Below are 26,364 nucleotides of genomic sequence, written 5' to 3' on the forward strand. Positions count from 1 at the left end.
AAGGATGTGACAAAAATACGGGCTTAACCATCCTAGCCATTTTTTTTTGCCCGTACGAAGGTCGGGCTTAACGGCTAGGTGGTTAAGAAATCCATTCCATGTTTCAGCTTCACTGATTAAAGTGTGGCTTTTCCAACCTTGGAGAGCTTTTTTAAATCAGGTCCAATGTTACAAATGTTGCATTCTGATCAAAGAAGGACAGGGGACTGAGCAAACCCTTCTTCCTACTTGCAGCAAACTGATGATATCATCTCAGTCTAGGAATCCGGTTTAAGAGTGAAAGCAGAATTAGGTGTTAGGATCAAGTTAGTAGCGAAGGATAACATTCAAGTCAGGGACATTTTGAGGGAGAATATTATTTTTGACTTCATGCCAAAAAGTAGCAAGAATGAGTTTGCTTGGCTCGCCACATTTCTCAGGGCCCTAAACATGGAAAGCTGCTCGTGTAGACTTGATCTAATGAAAACTAATGTCTGGTGCAAGACAGAGGACATCATATTCCTCTCTGTGACCTTCCCCTATCAGTCTGCCGCCTTGGCAGAAGCCAACAGTTCTCACATTTAAGGACTAGGTTGTCCCCTATAACGCATGAGCAGACATCTCCGGGAAACGCATGAGCAGACATCTCCGGGAACCGCATGAGCAGACGTCTCCGAGAACCGCATGAGCAGACGTCTCCGGGAACGGCATGAGCAGACGTCTCCGGGAACGGCATGAGCAGAGGTCTCCGGGAAAAGCATGAGCTGACGTCTCCGGGAAACGCATGAGCTGACGTCTCCGGGAAACGCATGAGTATGCATTGTAAAACAAGGCTGATTCTTTGTATTGTCATTCCTCATAGACTCCCCCGTGCAGAACACCAGCATCTCATGCACCTGAACCCTCCATCTTCTGTCATTTCCTCCCTGTATATTAGGGACAAGATCTGAATACAAAGCAGTACCCATTTACTCCTTTTGTACAAGGCTGTCTTAGTAACTGTACAACCCTGTGGAGGTGCAATATAAATATATAACAGAGAGCAATAAGTGGACTGCTGGTGCTGACCCCCCAAAAAATGATAGCTGCCTCTCAATAGAATGCTGTCATTGAGTCCTGATTTGTGTGTTTGTCCCAGGACTGGGATGGAAATAGTGAAAGCCAAAGAATCTGCACAACAATAAAGCAAAACAGAAAGCAAACAACCAGATGAGGGATTGTGCCAGGCAAACAATTTATTTCCAGCAATCCTCCTACAATACATTGTAAACGTGCAGCTAAGCAGAAGTGGGGACTACAAATGTAGACAAATGGCGAGACCATAAGTCAGTGGTGAATCTGGAATTTCCTCTGCAATCATTGCATGACAAGTGTATTTACCAAATCTGTCAATTTTTGGTAAATTTATGGTGAGGGAAAATAGAGGGTCACATTGATAACAGAAACCTGAGCAGTTATTTGAGATCTGGTGTTTACAGTTGGCTCCTACATTCCCCAGTAATGCTTTTTGCCCCAGCAGCATCACTTAACTTTGGTTGCATTTTTGAAGAACACAAACTCCAAGAGGTGCTGGGACTTATTTAGGGCTATTTAGATCACATCTAGGGTTTGATATCAGAAAGAAATGTGGAGTATCTTCAAAACACAAATTACTCTGCAGAAGCCACTCACATGAACAGTCACCCCAACTAGGGGATTGTGGCAGATATCCAGTAAAGGAATGTAAAAACATCCCTAAACCATTTGATAGAAAAGTTCACAATATATTGTCCAACAAGAAAAATATCACTGGAATAATGCCCTACATAACCATGAGGCAGCCAAAGGGTTGTAATGCTTTTCTGGTGTGATGCCTAAACTAGGCATTGCATACAGAAAACCTCCAGAGGTCGCTCTTGAGTATTCTGTATGACTACCAAAGTAATTCCAAGCCCTGAGGAAGGTGGATTTTGCTGGAACGTGTTGGCCATTATTGTGTTCCTGGATAATAAATTGTGGAATCTGACATTGAATAGTTCAGTGCCGCTCTGCATATTTTATATATATTCTTTTATTTGAATGTTTACATACCATGTACACATGCTGCTGATGTGGGAAAGTCCTGGGTTGTGTGAAAGCACCAGAGATTTATTTTGCATTAGCGGAAGTCTCCCATTAAAAATGCCTGGAGGGCAGATTCAGTTTTTGCAGCACTGCCATCCCAGAACCAAGCTGGCCATGTGGCTAAGCAAGCATTGCACTGATAGAGTTAAGCAGCTCGGTGTTCGGCACTGGGAAAGACATGTAATTGGTATTTTTCATGCAAGGCTCTGATTATATTACTGAGCTGTCTTTCACTGTTTGTCAATAGCCAGATAATAAGCATGTCTCAGGTGACAGCTGTACTTGCAGAATGTTTTGTACTGATGCGGCTCGAAGAACAGTGATTGTCACCAATGAAGAGGTGGAGATGATGGAGTACCAATGTCATTCATTGCTGTGATGGGAATTGTCATATTGTCTGATTTGAACAGACATATCCATGCGTAACTGAAGGGCCCCCATTGCTAATTCACAATTAAGCTGCAGATATTTTAATTATATTTCTGCCCACAGGTCGATTTTGTAACAGGACGTGGGATGGCTGGTTATGTTGGGGCGATACGGCTGTGGGAGAAACATCCGAGCAACGGTGTCCCGATTATTTTCAGGACTTTGACCCCACTGGTAAGTGGCAAGATTGAGTAAAAATACTTTGAGGACTTTTTTTGTTTGTGGCTTTTGGACACTGATGAATGGTAGAATCACACACTACGGATAGGACTATTGGTTGCCACCCCATGCTGGCCATGGGAAGTCATGGAAGCTGGAGGGTCTGTTACCTTCAAGTGTCTCCAAAGTTTGATTCTCACTGTATAGTGAGCAACATATTGCATAGAGTAACATGAGCTTCTGTAAAGATCCACAGGGAGGGCCTTCAAGAGAAACCAAAAGTAATCCCAGAGCAGTTCTAATGGTATCCTCAAGAATTCCTTTTAGAAAAGGATGTAAACAACAACACATAATTTCATTCCAGCACCCCAATATAGGGATCATGAGAGTTGTGTGGGATAAGGATTTGCTGTCCGTTATACTTTTTTTTTTTTCCATATCTTCCATATCTAATCTAAAGAAGTGAGACCTTTTCTAAAAGTTGCTTTTCATTACAAGCATTTGAATTCATGCCATGTGATATTTGTTCCTTTTATTTCTCTAAGAGAAAGTCACCAAGGAATGCGATGATAAGGGGCATTGGTTTCGGCACCCTGAAAGTAACAGGACGTGGAGCAATTACACCCGCTGTAATAAACTTACACATGTCAAAGTTAAGGTAAGTGGTAAAGTATCGTACGCTGCTATTCATCTTTGTATTTAATTTCATGATGAGCATTTACATTGTGGAATCCTTTGAGCTTGGCTGGTCTAAGGGAAGAAACTCCAAACTTGCCGTGTGTTTCAGAATGATCTGCAATGTTTTTGCTCATTAGAGATGGCCGCTCCATGCACAGAGCAGATTGGGCTCTACTGATCTGCAGGTACACCGACCTCTACCCATGGAGAGCTATTCATGCAGCACAGAATTACCTAATGCATAGAAAGGCCGAGAAACATTGAATAATTGTCATTTATTGTAATTTTTCTATTATTTTATAGACGGCTCTTAATTTGTATTACTTGACTATTATTGGACAAGGATTGTCGATTGCCTCACTATTGATATCATTGGGAATCTTTTTCTATTTCAAGTAAGTTGTTATTTTCTTTATAAATCAAATCAAACCTGCAGTAAGGAGTGCAAATTAGAAGTAATAATATTCTAATTGCAAAATCTGCATACTTGTTTGAGTTCAGCATCTCAGGGGGGATATCAACCAAAAGCAGCCAGGCAATGCATATTTTTCAGAGGGACTCGGGTTATGGCTGGCTACATAAATCAGATATCTGTAAAGGAAAATGATTACGGGCAGCACGGTGGCTCAGTGGTTAGCACTCCGGTCATTGCAGTGCTGGGTTCCTGGTTCAAATATGATCCAGGACACTATCTGCATGGACTTTGCAGGTTCTCCCCGTGTTTCTGTAGGTTTCCTCCCACATGCCAAAATCATGCAGTTGGGGTAATTGGCTTCCCCCCAAAATTGACCTTACACTGTATTAAAGACATATGACTATGGTAGTGACATGACTTTGTACAGCGCTGTGTAATATGTTGGTGCTATATAAATACTGTGTAATAATAATTATCACATAGCTCCCAATCAACCTAGCTGTCCTGGCCAGGGCTGCCATTAGGGGAATAAGGGGTACTTCTGTACCGGGACAGATTCCAGAAGATGCATCTAGAAGTAGTTATAATGAAAACATTCAGTCCATGTGAAGTTGGCTGAGGACATTTCATAGCTTGTCCAAGCAATTTCTTCAATTCTAATTTGAGCGGCTAAGCAATATTTATCTTCAATGCTTTGAAATATCTCACTTTTTTTTCCCCCAGAAATTTAAGCTGCCAGAGAATCACTCTTCACAAAAATCTTTTTATGTCCTTCGTGTGCAACTCCATCGTCACCATCATTTCACTAACGGCTGTGGCCAACAACCAGACTTTAGTTGCAACCAACCCGGTACGTCACATCATTATTATCTGCATGACAATGAAATTGATAATTTAATGTTTGGAGCATTATTGAAAAAAAACTTGGTTTGGGCTGCCAACATGTTTCCAACTTTCAAAATTCTCCCATCCCTCCTCTGTCTATTGGTCTATAGGTTGCAGAAAACCAAGGCACTTTCACCATGAGTTTGTTTTTCTTTGTATTTAATGATCATGATAAATATATATATCATATCATATATATATTATAAATCTGGTGTATACTAATCCCATATAACATTTATTAATGGCAGGTGAGCTGCAAAATCTCCCAGTTTATCCACTTTTATCTCATGGGATGCAATTATTTCTGGATGCTGTGTGAAGGAATCTATCTCCATACACTCATAGTGGTGGCTGTGTTTGCAGAGAAGCAGCATTTGATATGGTATTACTTACTAGGATGGGGTAAGACTATTTATAGTTTTGATATTTTTTTGAACAGTGATATAACAAATGATGAATGCCCATCTTTTTTCATGCGCCAGGTTCTTTCTACTCCTGAACCTCTGTGAAGTTATTTCTTTGGCTGGGCCTTATTTCCTGTCCGGTGACCACTCGTCTTTAGGGAAAGAGAAGGGGGGACTGACGTTCTAACCGCCTCCTCGCTGCCCATAATTTAAAAGGTTTTCATGATTTGCCCCCCATTAGACAGATCGGTAGAGGCGCTAGTTGGGGTTGAAGTTTGGTGACTGTTGATCCTATGGTTCTTGCATTATTGCAGGAAGTGTGATCAATCCTGCTCAGTTTCCTTTTTCTAAACTACAGAACGCCACCTCCCACTTTATGGAGATGAGAAAGTGAATGAGCACTTTCACCGTAATACATTGGTCATGTGACACAAAATGGGAGCCGGCTGCCCCACTCACAGAGCAGTTGCCTCAAAATCCTGCACAGAAATAGGCTGCAAACTTTGCAGGAAATTTCCAAAATGACTAAGTGAAACTTGGAAACCGGTACAAAAGATAATCTTATATTTTGGAAACGTTAGATGTGTTGACAAAATCAATAGGCGTCAATGCTTTTTCTGCTTGGTGTTGCCAAACTATCAGAGGATGAACTTGCGGAGAAAGTTCATTCATAGAAACAGCCGGAACATTGAATATTTCCCAGCAAACTTGGTCAAAGTTCAGCAGTGAGTTGTTATGTTTGAAGAGAACCAGTCACATGTACAAAGGAGTACAACCATTGCTAGATCTGAGAAAGGAGTTTCTACCAATCTCAATGAGCAGAGAACACTGTACAGGTTTTTTTATTGATTGATCATTGTTTAAATGGGATCAAGTCATTCAATAAAAATGTTGGCCACCAATGGAGAATCAATCGGCAATACTACCACACACCGTAAATCATGTCGGTCCAACAGAAGAAAAGCACATGTGCACACGCTTCAAGGCGGATCAAGCCGAACTCGAGTATCTCCTCAGAGATTTTTATGATTGACATACGGGGCCTGAAGGGCCCTTTCCAAGACTGTTAAAGATTAGGAAATTCTGGGTGATCCAACAAATCTGGAATAAATTTGCTTATATATAGTAACTTCTAATCCATTTCAAGTTTGCTGGATTACTCAGATCTTCTTATGAAGTCTTCTCCCGTCTTGAAGAGCTTTGATAAATCAGACCCAATCTTTCAAGGTTCTTTCGTTAATACTCTCTATATTGGTTCACCTTAGTCGATCAAAATCAGAATTTCAGCACTGGTAACTTGATGAAACCACCAAATGGTCATACCTGCTGCAACCAATCCACATACTCAAATTTAGGAAAAATTAGTATGATGAGTCTGATTTCCTGGCAATTACACCTTGGTATAATGGTCCTGATTTATTAAAGCTCTCCAAGGCTGGAGAGGATACACTTTCAGCAGTGAAGCTGGGTGATCCAGCAAACCTGGAATGGATCTGGTCCAGGATGTAAAACATTTGCTAGCAAATAGCAGTTGACTTTGGGAAATCCATTCCAGGTTTGCTGGATCATCCAACTTAACCCAGCTTCACTGCTGGATATGTATCCTCTCCAGCCTTAGAGAACTTTAATAAATCAGCCCCAATCAGTCAGACTTTTCCTGGCACGTACAATGTCATAAAGCACAAAATGACTTTTATATCCAAAGTTAGGATTAAGATTCAAATTTTCTATCCAATGAGATGACATCAGTTGTCTATGAACAACTTTTATTGGGATTCTTGGATTTCAATGGACTTTATTAGGGCACCAGAACAAAGAAAGGGGAAACTGAACGAAAATAGAGTTTTACTTAAAAACAACTCGGTTATGAATTGGTTTCTATGACAAGTTCAGCTAATGCCTTTGTAATAAGGATAAGGCCCCGTCATATAGGTGGCACTTCTGGGTCCCATAGCCGATCCCCCTGCCACAAGGGGTAACAAAACCCCTTAAATAGTATTTAACACACCAAAAGAGAGGCAATATGAGAATAGCATTGTTAGGGTTCACATACATTAGGAATGCTGGTCCAGTGCTGCATCCAATAGCTGACCGACTAACACCCAAAGGGTGGGAGACTTACCCGAAAAGACTTTTATATTTATACCATTTCCATTCCTTTTTTTACCCAGGGTTCCCTCTGATTCCAGCATGCATACACGCAGTAGCGAGAACTATTTATTATAATGACAAGTAAGTGCTGAATACTTTTCCAATGAATAATGTTTCATCCCGCTGTAAATGTACAATACGTCATTCAGTCTTTCCTTTTCTGTTTAGCTGCTGGATAAGTTCCGACACCCACCTGCTTTACATTATTCATGGACCTATTTGTGCCGCTTTATTGGTATGTATTATATTTCTTCTGTATTTTATTTCTGTGCTCTTTATAAAAAGCAATCTTTCTCTGTAATGAGTCAGAGATGCAGCACTGCACGATGAACACTAGTTGGCATCATAACTGGTCAATGTGTATATTATGAGATAAAGTGAACCTGTCAGATGCATTTCTTTCCTAAATGTGTAAAGGAGGCACTTGTAAAGGAGGCATCTGATCAAATCTTTTAATGATCTTCACTGTCTCCCAGGTTTAGGTTCATGAAGCTGTTATGCACATGTGATCTCATAATAATTTTAGTCCATCTCTTCCCTTATGATTTCCAGTAGGGCTGCAGCCCAAAGGAAAGCAAAGAGAAGGTTAAGGGGCAACCAGAAAGCTTTGGTGGCTTTTAGGGATCTCAGTAGAATTTAGCTGCTCATATCATTAATCATATCAATAATCATAGTATCATTTAATCATTTATAATCATTTATCATAATCATTTATCATCGATAAATCACTGCTGTTTGCTCTGAGGATAAGGAATTGCTGGGGAGGGCTTGAAAACTCAAATATTTATTTAATATTGAATGAATATTTCAAGCAATATATTTGGCACTTTAGAGGCATCATATGTTCAACATTTCTAAACGTCCAAAGTTTTTTAACATATAATAGTTCATTATTGGTATCTAAAATAGAGTTGATATGACCAAATGATTAATATAAAAACATCATCATACATCATCACAGCCATCATATGTTCAACATATTTCAATGTCCACAGTTTTGTATATATTATAGAGTTGATATGACCAAATGAATATTATAAAAACATTTTATTAAAACATAACAGCATTTAACTAAGGGAACCTTGCTTTCATGGTTCAATTCTGTTCTCTCCTCCTGAAGAAGTGAACAGAATCCACGAAACGCGTCGAGGATAGCATGTCTCTGTTAGTGGCATAGAGAGCATGTCTGTTTGTATACATGCTGCTATGTTGATATATACAATGTTTTTATATTAATCATTTGGTCATATCATCTCTATTATACCAATAATGAATTATTATATGTTGAAAAACTGTGGACGTTGAGAAATGTTGAACATACGATGCCTGTAAAGTCCAAAATATTCATATATTGTTTGAAATATTCATTCAAAATTAAATATTTGGGTTTTTATGTCCAGTTTTTTTTAACAAATATTAATTCATTATTGGTATCTATAATATAGTTGATATATATCGATGACCAAATGATTGATATAAAATGATTTTAATAAATTATAACAGCATGTATACAAACAGACATGCTCTCTATGCCACTAACAGAGACATGCTATCCTTGACGCGTTTCGTGGCTTGCGTTCACTTCTTCAGGAGGAGAGACCAGAATTGAACCATGAAAGCAAGGTTCCCTTAGTTACATGCTGGTATGTTTTATTAAAATGTTTTTATAATATTCATTTGGTCATATCAACTCTATAATATATACAAAACTGTGGACATTGAAATATGTTGAACATATGATGGCTCTACAGTTCCAAATATACAAATATTGCTTGAAATACTAAAGTGTTAATCCACATCGCGTTGTGGCACGTGTTGATGAATTAAATGTAGGGAATTTTTATAAACTTAATGTATAGAATGAATATTTGTAAAACAGTGTTAGAGAAGGTGTGGAGTCTAAGTGACCCCGGTTTTCACTACAGCCCCCCCCCCCCCCCCCACAAGCAGTAATGGCCCAATAACCCTAGTGGCTGCTGGAATACTTTGGCAGGATGATGCCAGCTTGTGACCCCCAGGCTACCCTCACCAGGGGCAAATATAAAACTGTGGCTTCAGTTCGGGAACAACTGATAAAGTAAATCCAATACTGTCAAAGGAAGGGCAGAGCAGGCAGCAGAAATCGGACATGGTCAGAGACAAGCCGAGGTCAGGGTAGATGGCATACAAGAGAGAGGGCTGAGGTCAGAGCACAGAAAATCGGGCAATGGAGTCTCGGCAACATAGTGAGGATCCAGAGGAGTCTGCCAAAATGCTGGGGACTTATATAGCCCTCTTAAGTCCTGCCCATGCATGTAGGTGCACACTTGGCACACTTGGGCATACTTGCACATCCATGTGAGAACTGGAACCCGCAGCTGGATCCACAACAGGCAAAGAAGCAGTAAGGTAACACATAGCCATTGTGCTTTGGAGAACTGGGGCTCCCTGTTCTTTAGGGATGGCAAAAGTAAAAAAGAACCCAGGAGACACCTGGCCCCCTTCCCTCGTGGGCGCAGCATCTTCTCCACTTATGCATTCTGCTCTATGGCCATCTTGATTGACTCCTGCTCAGAAGCTTTAAATCCATTTTATTATATCAAAGATTTACATCTCATAATGGTCATTTTATCATTAAACGAGTATCAATATACGAGTATGGGCTTCAAACGCAGGGCTCTTGGCGCCATTTTGTCACACCAGTGGTCCATTAGCACCAATAGCTTGGTAATGCTGAATGTTGTCAATGTAATTAAAAAAGTTTTGGGTCATTCTCACACCTAATGTATTGAGGATTGTGGATTTCTCATAGGACTGCTTTCTGCATTGTATAGCAGGGTTAGGGTTGGAGGAAGAAAAGAGAGCTCTGGGAAGAGACCTTTATGGCAAGTGCTGGATGATTTCTGGGCCTGATGGATTTCTAGGGGGCCCAGGTACAACCTGCATTCCCCTGCATGGAAATAGCCGGAAGGACTTGTAGGCGGCTGACATGCCATAGGACTGTCCCGGTATAGATGATGGGAATAGAGGGACTTCCCATGTGCCTATTGTGGTATTTCCCAGGAGTCTGCAGACACGCTTCTCATTGGCCAGGGAAATCCACCAAGAGCTCAGTGCCAACATTGATGGAAAGGAACGTGCTTGGTCTATGGGAAAAGGCAGCAGTGATGAGTAAGATTTCATCTGACCTGGTATTGCTGGGTGTAACCCTGCATTGACCAGGAAATGAGAACTTAATCTTCTCTCTGAGCTGACAGCAAGATCTTATATTAAATTAAATCATAAGCTACATATTTATAGGATGATTGGCTTTAAAGATTGATGAGACCTCTCAGCCAATGGTGGTTTTAGAGGATAAGTAGATAGAGACCAATTATAGAAATTAATTTGGTCAAGCTGACCATACAGTTAGTGGTAGTTGGGTACATTGGGTCTGATTTATTAAAGCTACAAGACTGAAGAAGAGAAACTATTGTGGGAGAACCTGGGCGACCCAGCAAACCTGGAATTGATTTCTTAAAAATCTTTTGATATTAGTTGGTAAATGTTTTCAATTCCATTCACATTTGTTGTATCATCCAGGTTCCCCCATGATGGTCTATCTTCTCCATTCTCAGAGAGTTTATTAAATCTGGCCCATTCAGCAGGTCGTGTTCTATAATTGGTAAAGATGTCTGGTTAAAAATTCAAACACTTTCTTCAGTTCTAATGAGAGTAAACGTTGTCAAATCCTCAAGTTGGAGATGTTAAAACTGCATTATGTGCCGGTGACAGATGGTGCCGATTTATTGTCTTCAGCCAGGTAATGCAAGTGGTTAACACCTGTCCCAGAGTTCATGGCACCATGAGATTGGATTATCTCATCACAAACCCTCACAGTTCCCATCATGTTTTTCTTCTATCACAAATTTTTCTTGACACCTTTAATGGTGATGGGGTGAAGGTGATTGAGTTGCCCATATGGAGTCGGGGAACCTGTTTGGATAAGCTTTGAAACTCCTTCAGCAGTCCACCTGAACCTGAAAAACGACCACTATTTATACCAGGGATTCTCAACCCTTTTAACATGGAGGAACCCTTGAAATAACTTTCAGGTTTTCAGGGAACCCCTTCTATAATTACTATATTCAGAGCTCAGTATATTAGTGTGGTGGTCAGTGGGAAGAATTCCTCTTACATTGATGGCATTTGGGAAGAATGTCACCCTTACAGATAGCCAAGAAGACCATTGGTATCACTTACTGACCAGAGAGGTGCAAATAGCTCATTGCTCAAGGAACTCCCAGCAACCTCTGAAGGAACCCACAGAACACTGGTTGAGAAATACTGATCTATACGTTTCACTAAATCAGTGTTTTTCACCTAAAGTTCCATGGAACCACATGGTCCTCCAGAGGTTGCTGGGGGTTCCTTGAGCAATGAGCAGTTTGCACCTCTCGGGTCAGTTTAAGTGACCCCAATGGTCTTCTTGGCTATCTGTAAGGGTGACATTCTTCCCAAATGCCAGAAATGTAAGAGGAATTCTTCCCACTGACCACCACACTAATATACTGTGAGCTGTGGATATAATTATAACTAGGGTTCCCTAAAGACCTGGAAGTTATTTCAAAGGGGTTCCCCCAAGTTCCCAGTTTTTGGCTATTTGTGCCATCTCTATTGTGCAACCACCTTGCAGCACAGGAGCCATTCATTGCATGCGTTCATGTAGGACCTGCACACTGCTTGGCAGTTCTCAGATAGAGGGCATGCTATGGGGGTGTGTGGGCACTTTGTGGGCAGCTTGTATAGAAATGACCAGACCAGACCACTAGGAGAGTTCAGGGAGGGCATTGCGCCCTTCTCTATGAGACCCTTCTGCAGTCTCTGTTATCTGTTTTGTGAAAGAGAATTAGCAGTAAATGTTAGCAGTCATAGCTTGCTTTGTGTTGATGCAGAATACAGCCCAAGCTACAGCACCCTCCTAATGTTTTTCTTTTGCATTTCTTCCTAAGGTGAATCTCTTCTTTCTGCTGAACATTGTGCGCGTTTTAATCACAAAACTGAAAGTAACGCATCAAGCAGAATCCAACCTGTACATGAAGGCAGTGCGAGCCACACTCATCCTCGTGCCTCTTCTTGGGATCCAGTTTGTATTACTCCCATGGAGACCTGAGGGCCACATAGCAGAGGAGATATATGACTATGTCATGCATATTCTTATGAATTATCAGGTACGGCTTCGGGAACTGCTCCTGATTCAGGGGTCATGTTTGGGGCAATTTGTAGCAGCATATTAAATTCCATTGGGCAGCATGGTGGCTCAGTGGTTAGCACTCTGGCCTTTGCAGCGCTTTGTCCCAGGTTCAAATCCCAGCCAGGATACTTATTATAAAAAATGCATTTATATATTTTAGTGCAGCAATGATCTGAACACTTGAGCTATATTATCATTCTATATCAGAAAACCAACCAGGCAAGGTTCTATAAAACCAAGACAGCCATGGCAGCTTGTGGAATCTCTCAGATTTGCTTTAGAGATACCAATACTGGACTAGCACGTACTGCATAGTTTGCTGCCTGAGCTTTTACCATGCTCAAGACTTCCCTGAATATTTTTCCTGTTCTACACAGCACAGAGTACAAACTGCTCATTAGATATCATTATTATAATTACAATGTTCCTGGACCGGAACTCAGTAATTTAATATTAGGTAATATTCCTTCTGTGGAGATTCAGTTTCATAAAGCCTCTTTATACTGCGGTGTCCCTTTTGTGCTTTTTCATTCGAAAGCTGCTGAATTTTGCAAATCTCCGTTTCCCAATTTTTAAAATTTTAGCAATCGGCTCCCCCTGCTGGATGTGTTGTATACAAAACCTCCGATGGCTCTCGTTGTGGAAGGACTTTCAGTCTAATGACCCAGCACCATAAAGCACTTGCATTACATTTTTTAGAAGCCAGGTAAACAAGCAGCAATGTTGGATGCGAACTTAAGCTAAAACTCCCCACAATTTCTGTCCTGGAAGGCAAAAGTGGTAACTGCTAAGCCACCATTATATCTTTGGTAGTGGAACTTCCCAAATTGGTCCCTTGGATCTTTATCAGCTCCCCATCCTTCCTCCACACAAATCTGTTAGGTGTCCTCTTTAATTTCAGGCCGTTCTAAGTATCCAATCAAGATGCAGCTAAATAAGGCCCAGGGCACCACGAACACATGCATATCCAATCAGAACATGAGGATAGACTTTACCATGAAATGCCTATTCCTAATCCCTTCTCCCCCACAGTATTTCAGTGGGATTCAAATCAAACCTTAGACTAAGCCAGTCCATAATGCTTCATTTTTGAGCCTTTCAATTTGCTACCCATGAGCCATTGGTCCATGTGTGTCGATGAGTAAATCCATGATTTACTTGTCTGCTTTGAATTATTTATCATTTTGAAAGATTAATTTCTATTTTAAATGTATCTTTGGACATCATCACATTCTCATCAAGCACAATCTAATGCAGAAGTCATAGATACCCAGGGCCTAAAGCAGCAACGGAAATCCCAAACCATAACATTTCCACCACCAGGCTTCACAGTTGGTATGAGGTTGCTTTAATGAAATGCTGTATTTGGTTTGCAGCATCTCTGATGGATCACTCCATAGTGCAATGTTCTTTGTCTTTGCCTATATGTTCTTTGGCTTGCTCTAATATTGTTTTGGGGCAGCAAAGGCTTCTTCTAGCACACATTTATCTGTAGGCACTGTATGTGGAGCCTGTGTTATCATTTTGGTCATACATTTGGGACTGACGCACACCAACCACTTTATAAAAATAGAGGTAAACATCGCTATACACTATTATAGCTGCGTCCAGTCATTGAACTATGAAGAGTATCATCACACTGCTAAGAGTCATCTGATTTCAATGTTGATAGAACCAGATTTTGGAGCTCAAAACCCCATGGATCAATGCTGACTCCTATGTAAGGACAGGTATACTTGCATGCCTATTTAACATAAAATGCTGGTAGGTTGTCAACGGGCTCTATTTATAAATTATTCCCCTGCCAATTCATCTGAAATTCACGTGTTTCAGTTCCTATTGAAACAATGACTTGTTCTGCCACCTAGTGGCCACACCTAGAGGGCACAGCTGTCACAATAGGAAATCCTATATGTATAAATAAAAATTATGAGCGAATTGATAGGATAATAATTTTTTTAAATACACCCCCCCATGTGTTTTGTTTTATTGTTTGTAATCATGAATGTCTGGAAATAAATGTACTAAAATAAATTCATTATTTTCTCCAGGGGTTGCTGGTGGCTACAATATTCTGTTTCTTCAATGGTGAAGTAAGTCGGTTTTCTGTATTTCATGAATAGTTGTATAATAAGATCACAAATATTGTATCACATGCAATACTGGATGATCCAGCAAATCTGGAATGTATGTCTTCAAAATCTTTTGCTGTTAGTTTGCAAACCAGTTAGTTGGTGAACCGGATCCACTACAGGTTTGCTGGATCACCCAGGTTCTCCCATGATAGCCCACTTTAGTAAATTAGGCCCAGTGTGACCGACAGCTCTGGGTCTCCAAAAATGTTCCGTGTGGCATCCAATCATCAGATGACATATTTGTCACTTAATGTCCATTAAAAAATAACCTGACAATGCTGCAACATTACTGAAAAATGAACATTTTTGTCATAATAAAGGAAGTGGAAAATAACAAATCTACCGCCAGCACAGCTATGGGAGGGTGCAGAACCAAAACATTTCAGGTTAAAGTTTTGACAGACTGGGTCATATTTGACATTTTTAATGTTGCTCAGATTTCCAATTAGACATTGAGTGCAGATCCTAATAATCATTAAATGAAATCATGTAACTTACCTGTCCCCATTCCGTCACTACCATCTTCTTCTTCCTTCTTCTCGTTCTTGCAATCTTCGGCCTCCTTGATTGGCAAGGCTGGAGTTACTCCATGCAGAGTTCATTCAGTCCCGGCAAGTGCAGAGGGATCCGGGATCGCTGGGTGTCCTGGCATAAGCAGCTCAGTGAATTTTTCTGTTCCCGGAACGTTCAGGCAGCAAAGAATAATTATTTCAGAAGGGGCATCGCCTGTCCTTTTCTGCAATAATGCCCTGCAAGATCCAACATTTTCCATCAAGTGGAACTGTAGTTAATGTGTTTGGGCTGCTGTACATGTACTGTATGTATTACCCCCCCATGTGTGCAAGGTGTGAGCCCATGCCTTGGGGGGTATTTAAATGCTTTGCATTGTGCTTCCAGCACTGTGACAATGTTACCATTGCCGACCTTCTTAATCTCAGTCCCCCTGTACAAAGCATTGGTCACACCACATCTGGAATTTGCAGTCCAGGTTTGGGCACCACAGATATTATATTGTGGAATTAGAGAGAGTGCAGAGAAGGGAAACTAAACTAATAAAGGGAATGGAGGAGCTCAGCTATGAGGAGAGATTAGCGGAACTGAATCTATTCTCCCTTGAGAGGAGACGTATAAGATCCTAATAATCATTAAATGAAATCATGTAACTTACCTGTCCCCATTCCGTCACTACCATCTTCTTCTTCCTTCTTCTCGTTCTTGCAATCTTCAGCCACCTTGATTGGCAGGGTTGGGGTTACTCCCATGCAGAGTTCATTCAGTCCCGGCAAGTTCAGAGGAATCCGGGATCGCTGGGTATCCTGGCATAAGCAGCTCAGAGATTTATACTGTTCCCCGGAACGTTCAGGCAGCAAAGAATAATTATTTCAGAAGGGGCATCGCCTGTCCTTTTCTGCAATAATGGCTTGCAAGATCCAACATTTTCCAACAAGTGGAACTCTAGTTAATGTGCTTGGACTGCTGTATATGTACTGTATGTATTACCCCCCATGTGTGCAAGGTGTGAGCCCATGCCTTGGGGGGTATTTAAATGCCTTGCATTGTGCTTCCAGCACTGTGACAATATTACCATTGCCGACCTTCTTAATCTCAGTCCCCCTATACAAAGCATTGGTCACACCACATCTGGAATATGCAGTCCAGGTTTGGGCACCACAGATATTATATTGTGGAATTAGAGAGAGTGCAGAGAAGGGAAACTAAACTAATAAAGGGAATGGAGGAGCTCAGCTATGAGGAGAGATTAGCTGAACTGAATCTATTCTCCCTTGAGAGGAGACGTTTAAGGGGGGATATGATAACCCTGTATAAATATATAAATGGTCCATATAGAGAACTCTCTTCCCAACTATTCACTGTAAGGTCATTACAAAGCACAAGGGGGCGCTCTTTGTGTCTGGAGGAAAAGAAGTTTAAGCTGCGGATAAGGAAGGGATTCTTCACTGTAAGGTCTGTGAAAATGTGGAATCGGTTTTCTCGGGATTGCTTTAAGAAAAAGCTGGATGATTTCTAGAAGCACAGAATATAACTGGGGATTAAGGCTTCAAAGTAAAAATACCAGAGACTGCTGATCCAGGGAACACCCTATTGTCTCATGGAATCTGGCAAGAATGATCTTGGAGAAAATTGTACCAGGGTTTTTTTTTTGCCTTCCTCTGGATCAACTATGTCCATCGCATTTTATATCTGTGATATGTTCATTTCCTGTTCATTGAACTTGATGGACTTGTGTCTCTTTCAACCTAACTATGATACTATAAAAGGTGGTTGCCCTTTCCCCTTCGGTCTTTTATCTTTGCTTGCACCTTTTTATTCGGCCTGCTGCCACTCTGTCTCCTTGCAGTCATGTTTGTTCTTCCAGGTAGAATCACGATAAGGGACACAACTTGGTGGAAACAAAGTAGCTTGGTGTCTATTAGTGGTAGCATCCAATCTTCTTTGGCACGGTGACCACAGCTTGGATTCTGTTGGGTTCTTTGCAGCATCCCAGCAGGCTTTTCTACTCCTGATTTAAAAAATGAAATCTGGGACCATTGTGGTTTCATTCACCAGAAATATATTTCCCTGATTTTAAGGTTTGGGTTTTAACAAACACCTCCAGTGCTGGGTCTTCTTCTACATGATGTCTTTATCTTTGCTTTTTAGGTACAAGGCGTTTTAAAAAGACATTGGAACCAATACAAGATCCAGTTTGGAAATAGCTTTGCACATTCGGAGGGTCTGCGATCGGCGTCCTATACCATATCCTCGATCAGTGAGGCGCAGGGCACCACGTACACCCACGATTATAACAGCGAGCACACAAATGGGAAAAACTGCCACGACATGGAGAACATGGCATTCAAACCAGAGAAGCCGTACATATGAAGCCCTTGGGTTGGGTGTCCAGGAGGAATACCACTGCAATGCCTACTACTCATGTTATGTTTGTTTCAGTATGTATTACATATTTATAGTAAGTTTGTAAACTGCATTAAGTTTGTTTTGCACTTGTATAGAAGACGAGTTCTACCCAGCCAGGGGATTCAATGCTGGCAGGTAATTACGGGGGCTTTTATCTCACCTTAGCTAGTGTTCTAAATTATGCAAAATATAATCAAAACTAACAGATTCCTCTATTTCCAGAACACTCTCACATTGTGATTTGTTACTGAAAGTAACAATCTGATCAGTGAGGCAGAGGAGAGAGGGGAAATGCTTCCTCCTGCCTGCAGCAGAGATGACATCCTCCCAGCCTAGGCAAAGTCACTGACTGGAGCCCTTTCATGGCCTGGGGCATTTTATGTCCCCCAATGTTTTAATTCATGCAAATGATGTATATTTGATACAAAGTATCCCCGCTCCGTGAACAGCCCTTCTCTTCCTCCATGCCTTTACCTGAGGGAGACACTTTTCTTTATAATGGAGCCGTACCTGTGTGACTGCTGGTAAGAGCTAGGCCCTGGGGCAGGTAGACTAGGAATTGCCCTCAGCAGAAGGGAGGTGCAAGACTTTAACCTGTGCAGCTGCAGTAGTTCATCACTCATTGCAAGAAATAGGGACTGGGGGGACTTTTTAGTATTTTCATTTTGGGTGCCAAAAAAAATGTTCCCTTTGTTTCTTTTGATGTGATCAACAGCTGTGAGTCAATATCTGCATCTCCCTTAGCTTACATATTGCAGTATTCTTCGTAGACATTGGGCGGGAAGAAGCTGTAGGTAAATGGCTGGCACTTTATTGTGACCCAACTACCTAAAAACAGCTGGGTGATCAATGAAAAGTGCCGGGTGGTCCGCCCAGCTAAAAGGGGCCAGTGAGATTACTGTATGGTAATGTCTAAATTTTCAGGTATGCATTTATATGCCGCAAAGGTCAATTTTTGACTATTATATTTGCATCCTGAATAGACAAAAGTGCTCACAATATGCTTTTCCTGGATTCTCATGTACTATCTGGTCTCCTGCATGCCTACCCTCCAGCTTTTGCTCTGAGTTGGGTTATGTTCAGACGGCCGGTGAGGTTGCGCTGCATTTACTGCTTCCTCATGCCGGGGTCTCTCAGGATAGACTACATGGCAGCTCCATAGAGAATGAATGGGGGCGTCAGTGAGAGGTAGTGGTACTGCTCACTGCCACCAACTGACATGTGCAGACCTTAACCAATTCTGCGATGCGAGTGCTCTAGCAGTTTGAGTTTCCAGGAACGTAAATCACTCGATCCTAAGGCATGTGTAAACCTGCCTAACCTAAGCAGCAAATAAACTTAAATCTCTGAATAAAGAAGCTGTGGGATTGACATGACAGCCAGGTAGCATGCAAGGGATGATGGCAGCTCAGTTTCTTCCTCTCATTACGGTTCCATTTTAGACTTTTTTTTATAGTGTAGATGGACAACATTGGGGTTGACCTTCCATGCTGGGTAGAAATCCTCTTCAGTTTTGTGAAATACTGCGCTCACTTTTTCGTTTCCATGACATTTTGTTTTTCTACCTGTTCTAAAACTTTCCGTTTCTGATTACAATGTTATATTTTGTTTTGTAATCGCAGTATTATAACGTATAAGCTTTGTAGAACTCCGCACAATGGCTGACTCCAGTAGCACCTCTTTATAATGTACAATCTGAGCCTTATTTCTCAAAACGACAGACTGCAACCTGTTAGGTGTCAATATTTTCTAACCTCAGAAATAAGAGTGTTGCTGGGGCTGAATACAGGTCGGTGCGGGTCATTGTGTTGCATTAATGTGCAGCTACTGAATGGGCCACTAACGTGGTAATCGATGGAAAACTTCTGTTTATGAATGCTGCGCACCATAACGCATAATTAGCATGGCAGGCTGTGGTCGGGGTGCATTGCCTGCCACTGTTTTAACATGTTGTGGTATGATTGGTCTGAATGGGCCCTTGGGGGTATCATCATGATGATCTGTTCCTAGAGCAATGAGAAAGGGAAATATTTCTTGTTTAATTTTTTCTTTTTTTCAGTATAATGGAGCAAACCAGAGACTTTGGGTCTAATTTATTAAAGCTCTCCAAGGCTGGAGAGGATACATCAATGAAGATGGGTGATTCAACAAACCTAGAATGGATCTGGTCCAGGATTCCATATCAAGTAGCAAATGACTTTGAAGAAATCCATTCAGGTTTGCTGGATCACCCAGCTTCACTGATGAAGGTGTATCCTCTCCAGCCTTGGAGAGCTTTATTAAATCAGGTTCTTTGTGTTGGAATCCATCGCTCATGGTGCTATCTGTGTAAAAAATTAGTTCCCATGAGCATTGGAATGGTGACACCGGTCTGCAGCACTGCAAGTATCTAAAATATGTAATAAAAAATATAAAATTGTTACTATAAATCAAAACCTACCCCCAATTTTTCCCTGCCACCCCTATCAGCATGTTGGTTTTGTTGACCATTGCACAATGAATAGTGAGCTCCAATTACGGCACTGCCGGGAAGCAGGTGCCATGTGCTCCCCCATATTGAGTTTGGGCTGATATGGGAACCTCATAAGTACAGGCACCAGGAGGTCTATAGGATATTGGGAGTTTTGTAATTTTTAATTTTATATAGCCTGTAATGCAATGATTGATTTAGAGGTCTTTCTTCTCTTGTTCACACATTTTGATGTTATTGGCAACAATCAATATAAAGGTTCCCTTTGGGTTGTTAAGAAATCCAATAAAAAACGGGCTTCTTCAGAATAGTTATTTTTGTTTTGGGAAATATTTCAAATTATTTTTGTATTTTTCCCTTGCTTTTTGTAATGTTTAATTAGGAAATGAATGGGATTGTTTTCACAGATAGTGATGGGTAAATGTGTCTGGGTTCTGGTAACAAATGTTCTTGGAAGTTTGCTGACCCCACAAACCTTATCTTGGAATGAGCTCTGATGGAAGGATAAAATGCTAGGATAAAAAAGGGAAGCGCCCTGGATGGAGGGTGGTTGTTAGGGTTGCTACCACCCCCTAACAATCAGAAAGCAGTTTGCAAGGAAGACAATGGGCTCCGGGCTGGTTGTTACAGTAGAAACCCTTTAGTTCCCGTATTGAACCTGCACATAAGTTTGAAAACTTGGTGGGGTCACCATGAACCCAAGTTTGGATGATATTGGTCGACATCCCTCTCGCAGGACAGGAAATGGCTATCAAACATTTTAAGAGGTTTCTGCATTTTATTTGAAGGGATTTCCTCGTGTTAGTGAAACTTATTCATCTTACCTTCCAGTGTCAAAGCCTCCTCTGATCCAGTATGTTACCAATTCTCACTGACCATGGCTTGGCTAGATAGCACCCGTTACCACACCAAGCACATGTGTGTCCTGATTGGTCTGAAGTCTCTGGTTTGCTTGGAATTGGCATCTGATGGATATTTCAATGTTTCCATATTCTCAAATAACAGCATATAAACTATGAAACAAGCCCTCACTGATCTCTCTAGCTGAAAGCAGTGTGGAGTAATTCATCCTTAAAGATGAAGACTAATCTGCTCAGTCCTCTCTGCCCCCTCACTCCAGCAGCTTTTATTCTTTCCCCACAACAATGACATGGTGGCCCTTGAAATACCGAGGTCGGAAGGCGCAGACCTACGTCACATATCGCAGAAGGCTTTGGACTGCTCCTTGGCTCTAGGCTCCATTCAGTCTTTACCAATGCAGACAGAAGGGGAGGGGCCTCCGTTTTTTAAGGGTAGTTAGAAAAAAAATACAAACACATTTTTGCTTTATATTAAATGGTTATCTACCCTTTTATATCAAGTAAAAATTGTGGCGATAGGTCTGCTTTAGCCCATCTCATTATTTCTTGTGAGCTTTGAGGATGAATTGCTCCACAGTGGCTGCAGCTCAAGAAGCCAGTGAGGCTTTGCTCTTTTACAGCTTTTTATCAATATGTCAATATTTGAATGTCCGTGTACTGAGCATAAATCTAATCTAAAAAGTGCCAAAACATGTTCATGTGTTAAAAATAACTCCTAATGTTAGATACATTGTATTTATTTATTTCTTGCTTATCAGCACGTGCCAAATCTGTTAATACTTCAAAGCGCTTGTGTGACAAAAGCTTTTGTGTTCTAGAATTTATATTTATAGAAAAGTAATTTTTTTTTCATTAATGGACCTAATACCACAGTATACAGTATTTAAAGTGAAGCTCCAGCCAAATATCTAAAGGCTACAATATATATCTTGGAATTTTTGGAAAAATTTGTTGTTTTGCCAGCAGGGTGACCCCACTACCCAATATTTTCACCTCCTGTGTCAGCAACCGGTTTACTGGACGATGAATGAGCACCGCTAACACACATCTGGGATCCAATCAGTGCTCTCTGTTCCCTATGATCCCTTAATAAGTCCTGATTAACGTTGCGCTGCGTTCACACTGGCTGCTTTGCGCACCTTTTCCTCATCCCAGGGAACCAATGCCTCTGGGGGGCGCTACAAGTAGCTTCTAAAGAATAAATGGGGGCGGCAGTGAATTGTACAAAAACTGCTCACTGCTGCTGGCTGTTACATGTGCAGATTCTGTTTATTTAGGAACCAATCAGATGGGAGGGTTCTGGCTACCAGAAGCTGCACGGGATCACTCGATCCTGAATCAGGTCTGAAAAAAGTAACTGAAGAATTTCAGCTTCAATGTATCCTCTCTTAATGCACTGCAGTTACCCAATAAACCTCCATCATACAAATTGTAGGTGGGCTACAAATTCCCATTGTGTGGGATTGTCGGCAGGAGAGTTTCTCTGCATTAGGTAGCACCAAGAGGGGCAAAAATGACCTCCTCACCGCTTGACTTTCCCCCAAATCTAGACCTGACCTGGTTCTTATTTCTCAATGCTCTGAAATATAAAAAAGGGATTTAGAAAACCTTAAACTTGAATTTAACATATCTATGAACTTCTGACATTTTGCCTGGAGTTCACCCTAAAACGGCCTCCTTGGACCAGGACATGTAAAGGGGTGACAGGTAGAGCCGCCCACTAGAAGTCTGATTTCGGATATGCTGGAGGATGGAGAGAGAAGACATTTCTGGCACTTTTGCTAATATTTTAAAATGATTTAAATAACTTTTTTAAGGATACAAACATGGACTGAGGGATTTTTTTCTATTTTACTAAAGCTAGATTTTAATATTTTGGTTTCATTTTTGAATTGGGTAAAGAACAGTTCTGAATATTTTTAAAAATCTAACCATTGATGAAGTGGAGGGATTTTGGTTTACTCAATCCTGTTACTTTTTTTCTATTACAAGCTATGATTGGAGAAAAAGAATCTTCTGTGATTGGCCGAAGTTCTGGGAATCTGTTGCCTTTGGATTTATTTGTTGTTTGTAAACAGAATCAGCAAAATCTATTATTGTTTCCCCATTGGGGTATGTGTGGAGTATTACCCCATGGGGTTGTTTCGGATGAAGGTGAATGAGAATAAAGCAGAAGTGTGACTATATAAAATCATGAGATCGTCATGTACATTGATAGCGGAGCGCTTTGATTGGCCGCACACTGATCTCGCCTGTTTGTGTTTTTTAGGAACCCCAGGGAGGTTCTGTTCTGCACATAGACCGGCTTTTGCCTCACCCAAAAATGGAATATAAAGTGGCCAAAACTTGCGACCAAACATACTTCATCCCAGACCTCCAGGTGCTGATACGTTGAGGTTGACTTATTCATAAAGACCACCAGATCAAATGCATCAGAGCATGGAGGTCTTGGATGGCTTCCATATGTTGTGTGGCACAATATTTATTTACTGAGCATTGGTGTCAGGGGTGTAGTCCTAAAAAAAGAGGTCACGGTAATAGTGAAGGCTATCAGTGGCTAGCGTGCAGGGAAAGCATATACGGGGGTCCCGATAAAAGTGAACCCCAGTGCCCACTACACCCTGGTTGGTTTGCAGCCTTTGTTTTCCTGGAGTGCCACAATGAGTTTCCACTACAGAGTGCTGGGGGCAGGCGGGTTATGCAGAGGGGCTATTACTTATACTGCACCCAAGGTGAGCGACTCTTCTCCCTCAGCTCAGCCCTGCTGCTCACTACACGATCCCTTGGGGTTTGTGCCGGAGGTGGCATCAGTGTGTGGCCCTGTGGGTATGCAGAATACACTACACTGACTATCCGGCTGTACTATGCATATACTGTGTTAAGAATTTGCTTATCCTGTGATTTTCCAAATACTGCACTTTAATACTGCAAATGACAATATATTCACTTTAGCACTGTACAAATGTATATGAATGTATATGAATAGAGGTCACGGGTCATGGTGTGCCATGGCACGTGATCGGCAAATGAAGGATGCAGATTACCACTGCCAAGAAAACCACTACCAATACTGTGCCGTCTCCAGGAAATGTGAAACAGGCCAACTTTTGTAAAGGGAATGCTGTGTAAAATAAAACGTTATACGCATGCTACTGCTTTGTCTCGCATTTCTTTGTTGTTCGAGTTTCTGTTTCCTTGTTGTTTCTGGAATTTATAGAGTAAAAAATCACAAACATTTGTGGACACCGGACCTAGTTGAACATCCCAATCTCAAGCCACATTCATTGCTACAGAGTTCTCGCTCCCCCCCCCAGGTATTATATTCTCCACTCTTCTAGGAAGGTTTTCCATTAAATTTTGCATTATGTCCATAGGAATTTTCCCCCCTTTGTACTGACCATGTACTGATGGTGGGGACTTGCCCCCTATTGGAGAGGTCAGGTACTGATGCTGGAGATTTGCCCCCTATTGGAGAGGTCAGGTACTGATGGTGGGGACTTGCCCCCTATTGGACAGGTCAGGTACTGATGGTGGGGACTTGCCCCCTATTGGAGAGGTCAGGTACTGATGGTGGGGATTTGCCCCCAATTGGAGAGCTCAGGTGCTGATGGTGGGGATTTGCCCCCTATTGGTGGGGTCAGGTGCTGATAATGGATGGCTCACCATTCTAATTCATCCCAAAGGTGTTCGGTAGGATGAGGTCAGGGCTCTGTGCAGGACATTCGAGTTCCTCCTCACCAAACTGGTGACCCCATGTCTTTATGGAGCTGGCTTTGTACTGAGGGCAAAGTTATGGGGGAACAGAAAAAGTGTCTTCACCAAATTGGTTGGAATATCACAATTGTCTACAGTTTCTTTGCATGATGAAGTAATAAGGGACCCTTCACTAGGGTCCTATTACTTGGAATGTGGGGGTTCCCTAACACAATGATGATATCTTCACCCGGGTTTTGCCACCAAATACACTGCACCAGTCTAGAATTGACCTAATCTTTGCAAAATGAGAAGATTTATGTAGATAACATTTAAGAAATACGCAGAGTTCCTCCCCCTAAAACTCACCAGTGTTTTCCCCAGACTCTTTTAGCTGGGTGCAGCGCCCGGCACTTTTCAGTAACCACCCAACTGGCCATTGAAAAGTTGGATCACAATACAAGGACTGTCACCCGCCTACAGCTTCTTCCCACCCTGCAAAAAATTTCTGGGGAGAATACCAACTCACTATTTTCTTAGCTAGGCTCAAGGTAAACTTTTAATGCAAACATAAATTCATAGGATATAAGCTCTCCAAGGCTGGAGAAGATACACTTTCATCAGTAAAGCTGAGCGATTCAGGAAACCTGGTACAAGATTCAAAACATTTGCTAACAAATCACTAGGAAATCCATTCCAGGTTTGCTGGATCACCCAGCTTCACTGATGAAAGTGTATCCTCTCCAGTCTTGGAGAGTTTTAATAAATCAGGCCCTACCTGTCTATCCAGGACTGACATTGACAAAGCTTTGCCACACAGCACAGTCCTTTCTAGCAGGGAAAGTAGTCTGATCTTTCTTTGCTGCAGTTTTCCTTTCACTTACTTCCACAACCTCGACAGCCAGTGGCATGCCACCAACGATCTTTTAAGACATCTGTTAAGGCAACATTTTGACCACCACTTTAGTCATTGCAATTTACTCACTCACTGACCCCCAATGTAAGGGGCATTCTTATCACTGACCCCCAATGTAAGGGTTATTTTTCTTACTCTCAATGAACCCACAGAATTCTTACCACTGTCCACCAATCAAAAGAGCATTCTTCCTAGTGAGCATTTCTTACCACCGACTCCCAATGATCCTATGACATTCTTAGCCATTACCACCAATCTAAGGGACTTTTGTACCAATGACCACCAATGTATGGGGATTTTTTACTCCATATTCCCAGTGAACTCATTAATACCACTGACTACCATGCAATAGGTCATTTTTACTACTGACCCCCAATGTAAGGGACATTCCTAACTCTGACCACTAGTGTAAGAGGCATTCTTCCCATTGACCCCCCTTGTAAGTGCATTCTTCTTATTGACCCCCCCTTGTAAGGGGCATCTTCTTATTGACCCCCAGTGCAAGGGGCATTCTTCTTATTGACCCCCAGTGTAAGGGGCATTCCTCTTTTTGACCCCCAGTGTAAGGCACATTCTTCTTGCCCCCCCAGTATAAGGAGCATTCTTCTTATTGACCCCCAGTATATGAGGCATTCTTCTTATTGACCCCCAAAGTAAAGGGCATTCTTATTGACCCCCAGTGTAAGGAGCATTCTTCCTATTGACACCCAGTGTAGGGGACATTCTTCTTATTGACCACCAGTGTAAAGGGCATTCGTCTTATTGACCCCCAGTGTAGGGGGCATTCTTTTTATTGACCCCCAGTGTAAGGGGCATTCTTTTTATTGACCCCCAGTATAGGGGCATTCTTTCTATTGACCCCCAGAGTAAAGGGCATTCTTATTGACCCCCAGTGTAAGGAGCATTCTTCTTATTGACCCCCCAGTGTAAGGGGCATTCTTCTTATTGACCCCCCA

The 26,364-nt window shown here is 41.6% G+C and overlaps 1 protein-coding gene and 1 non-coding gene across 2 annotated transcripts in view; both read left to right on the forward strand.

The window, feature by feature from the left end:
- The window catches only part of LOC140330435 (calcitonin gene-related peptide type 1 receptor-like), a gene marked incomplete at its 5' end in the record, with an annotated part of 27,883 nt that extends 3,932 nt beyond the window's left edge, over positions 1-23,951 (forward strand). The window contains 10 exon segments of the mRNA XM_072410561.1: positions 2,575-2,685; positions 3,216-3,328; positions 3,652-3,743; positions 4,487-4,613; positions 4,897-5,050; positions 7,224-7,284; positions 7,372-7,438; positions 12,174-12,392; positions 14,467-14,508; positions 17,212-23,951. Of these exon segments, the coding sequence (XP_072266662.1) occupies positions 2,575-2,685; positions 3,216-3,328; positions 3,652-3,743; positions 4,487-4,613; positions 4,897-5,050; positions 7,224-7,284; positions 7,372-7,438; positions 12,174-12,392; positions 14,467-14,508; positions 17,212-17,433 (1,208 nt within the window).
- On the forward strand, positions 10,343-10,435 carry LOC140332220 (Z30 small nucleolar RNA). Its single transcript, XR_011921070.1, has one exon. It is a non-coding gene; the product is annotated as a Z30 small nucleolar RNA (small nucleolar RNA).
- Positions 23,952-26,364: the final 2,413 nt, after the last annotated feature.

This window comes from Pyxicephalus adspersus, chromosome 5, assembly GCF_032062135.1.
Source record: "Pyxicephalus adspersus chromosome 5, UCB_Pads_2.0, whole genome shotgun sequence".
Taxonomy (NCBI): domain Eukaryota; kingdom Metazoa; phylum Chordata; class Amphibia; order Anura; family Pyxicephalidae; genus Pyxicephalus; species Pyxicephalus adspersus.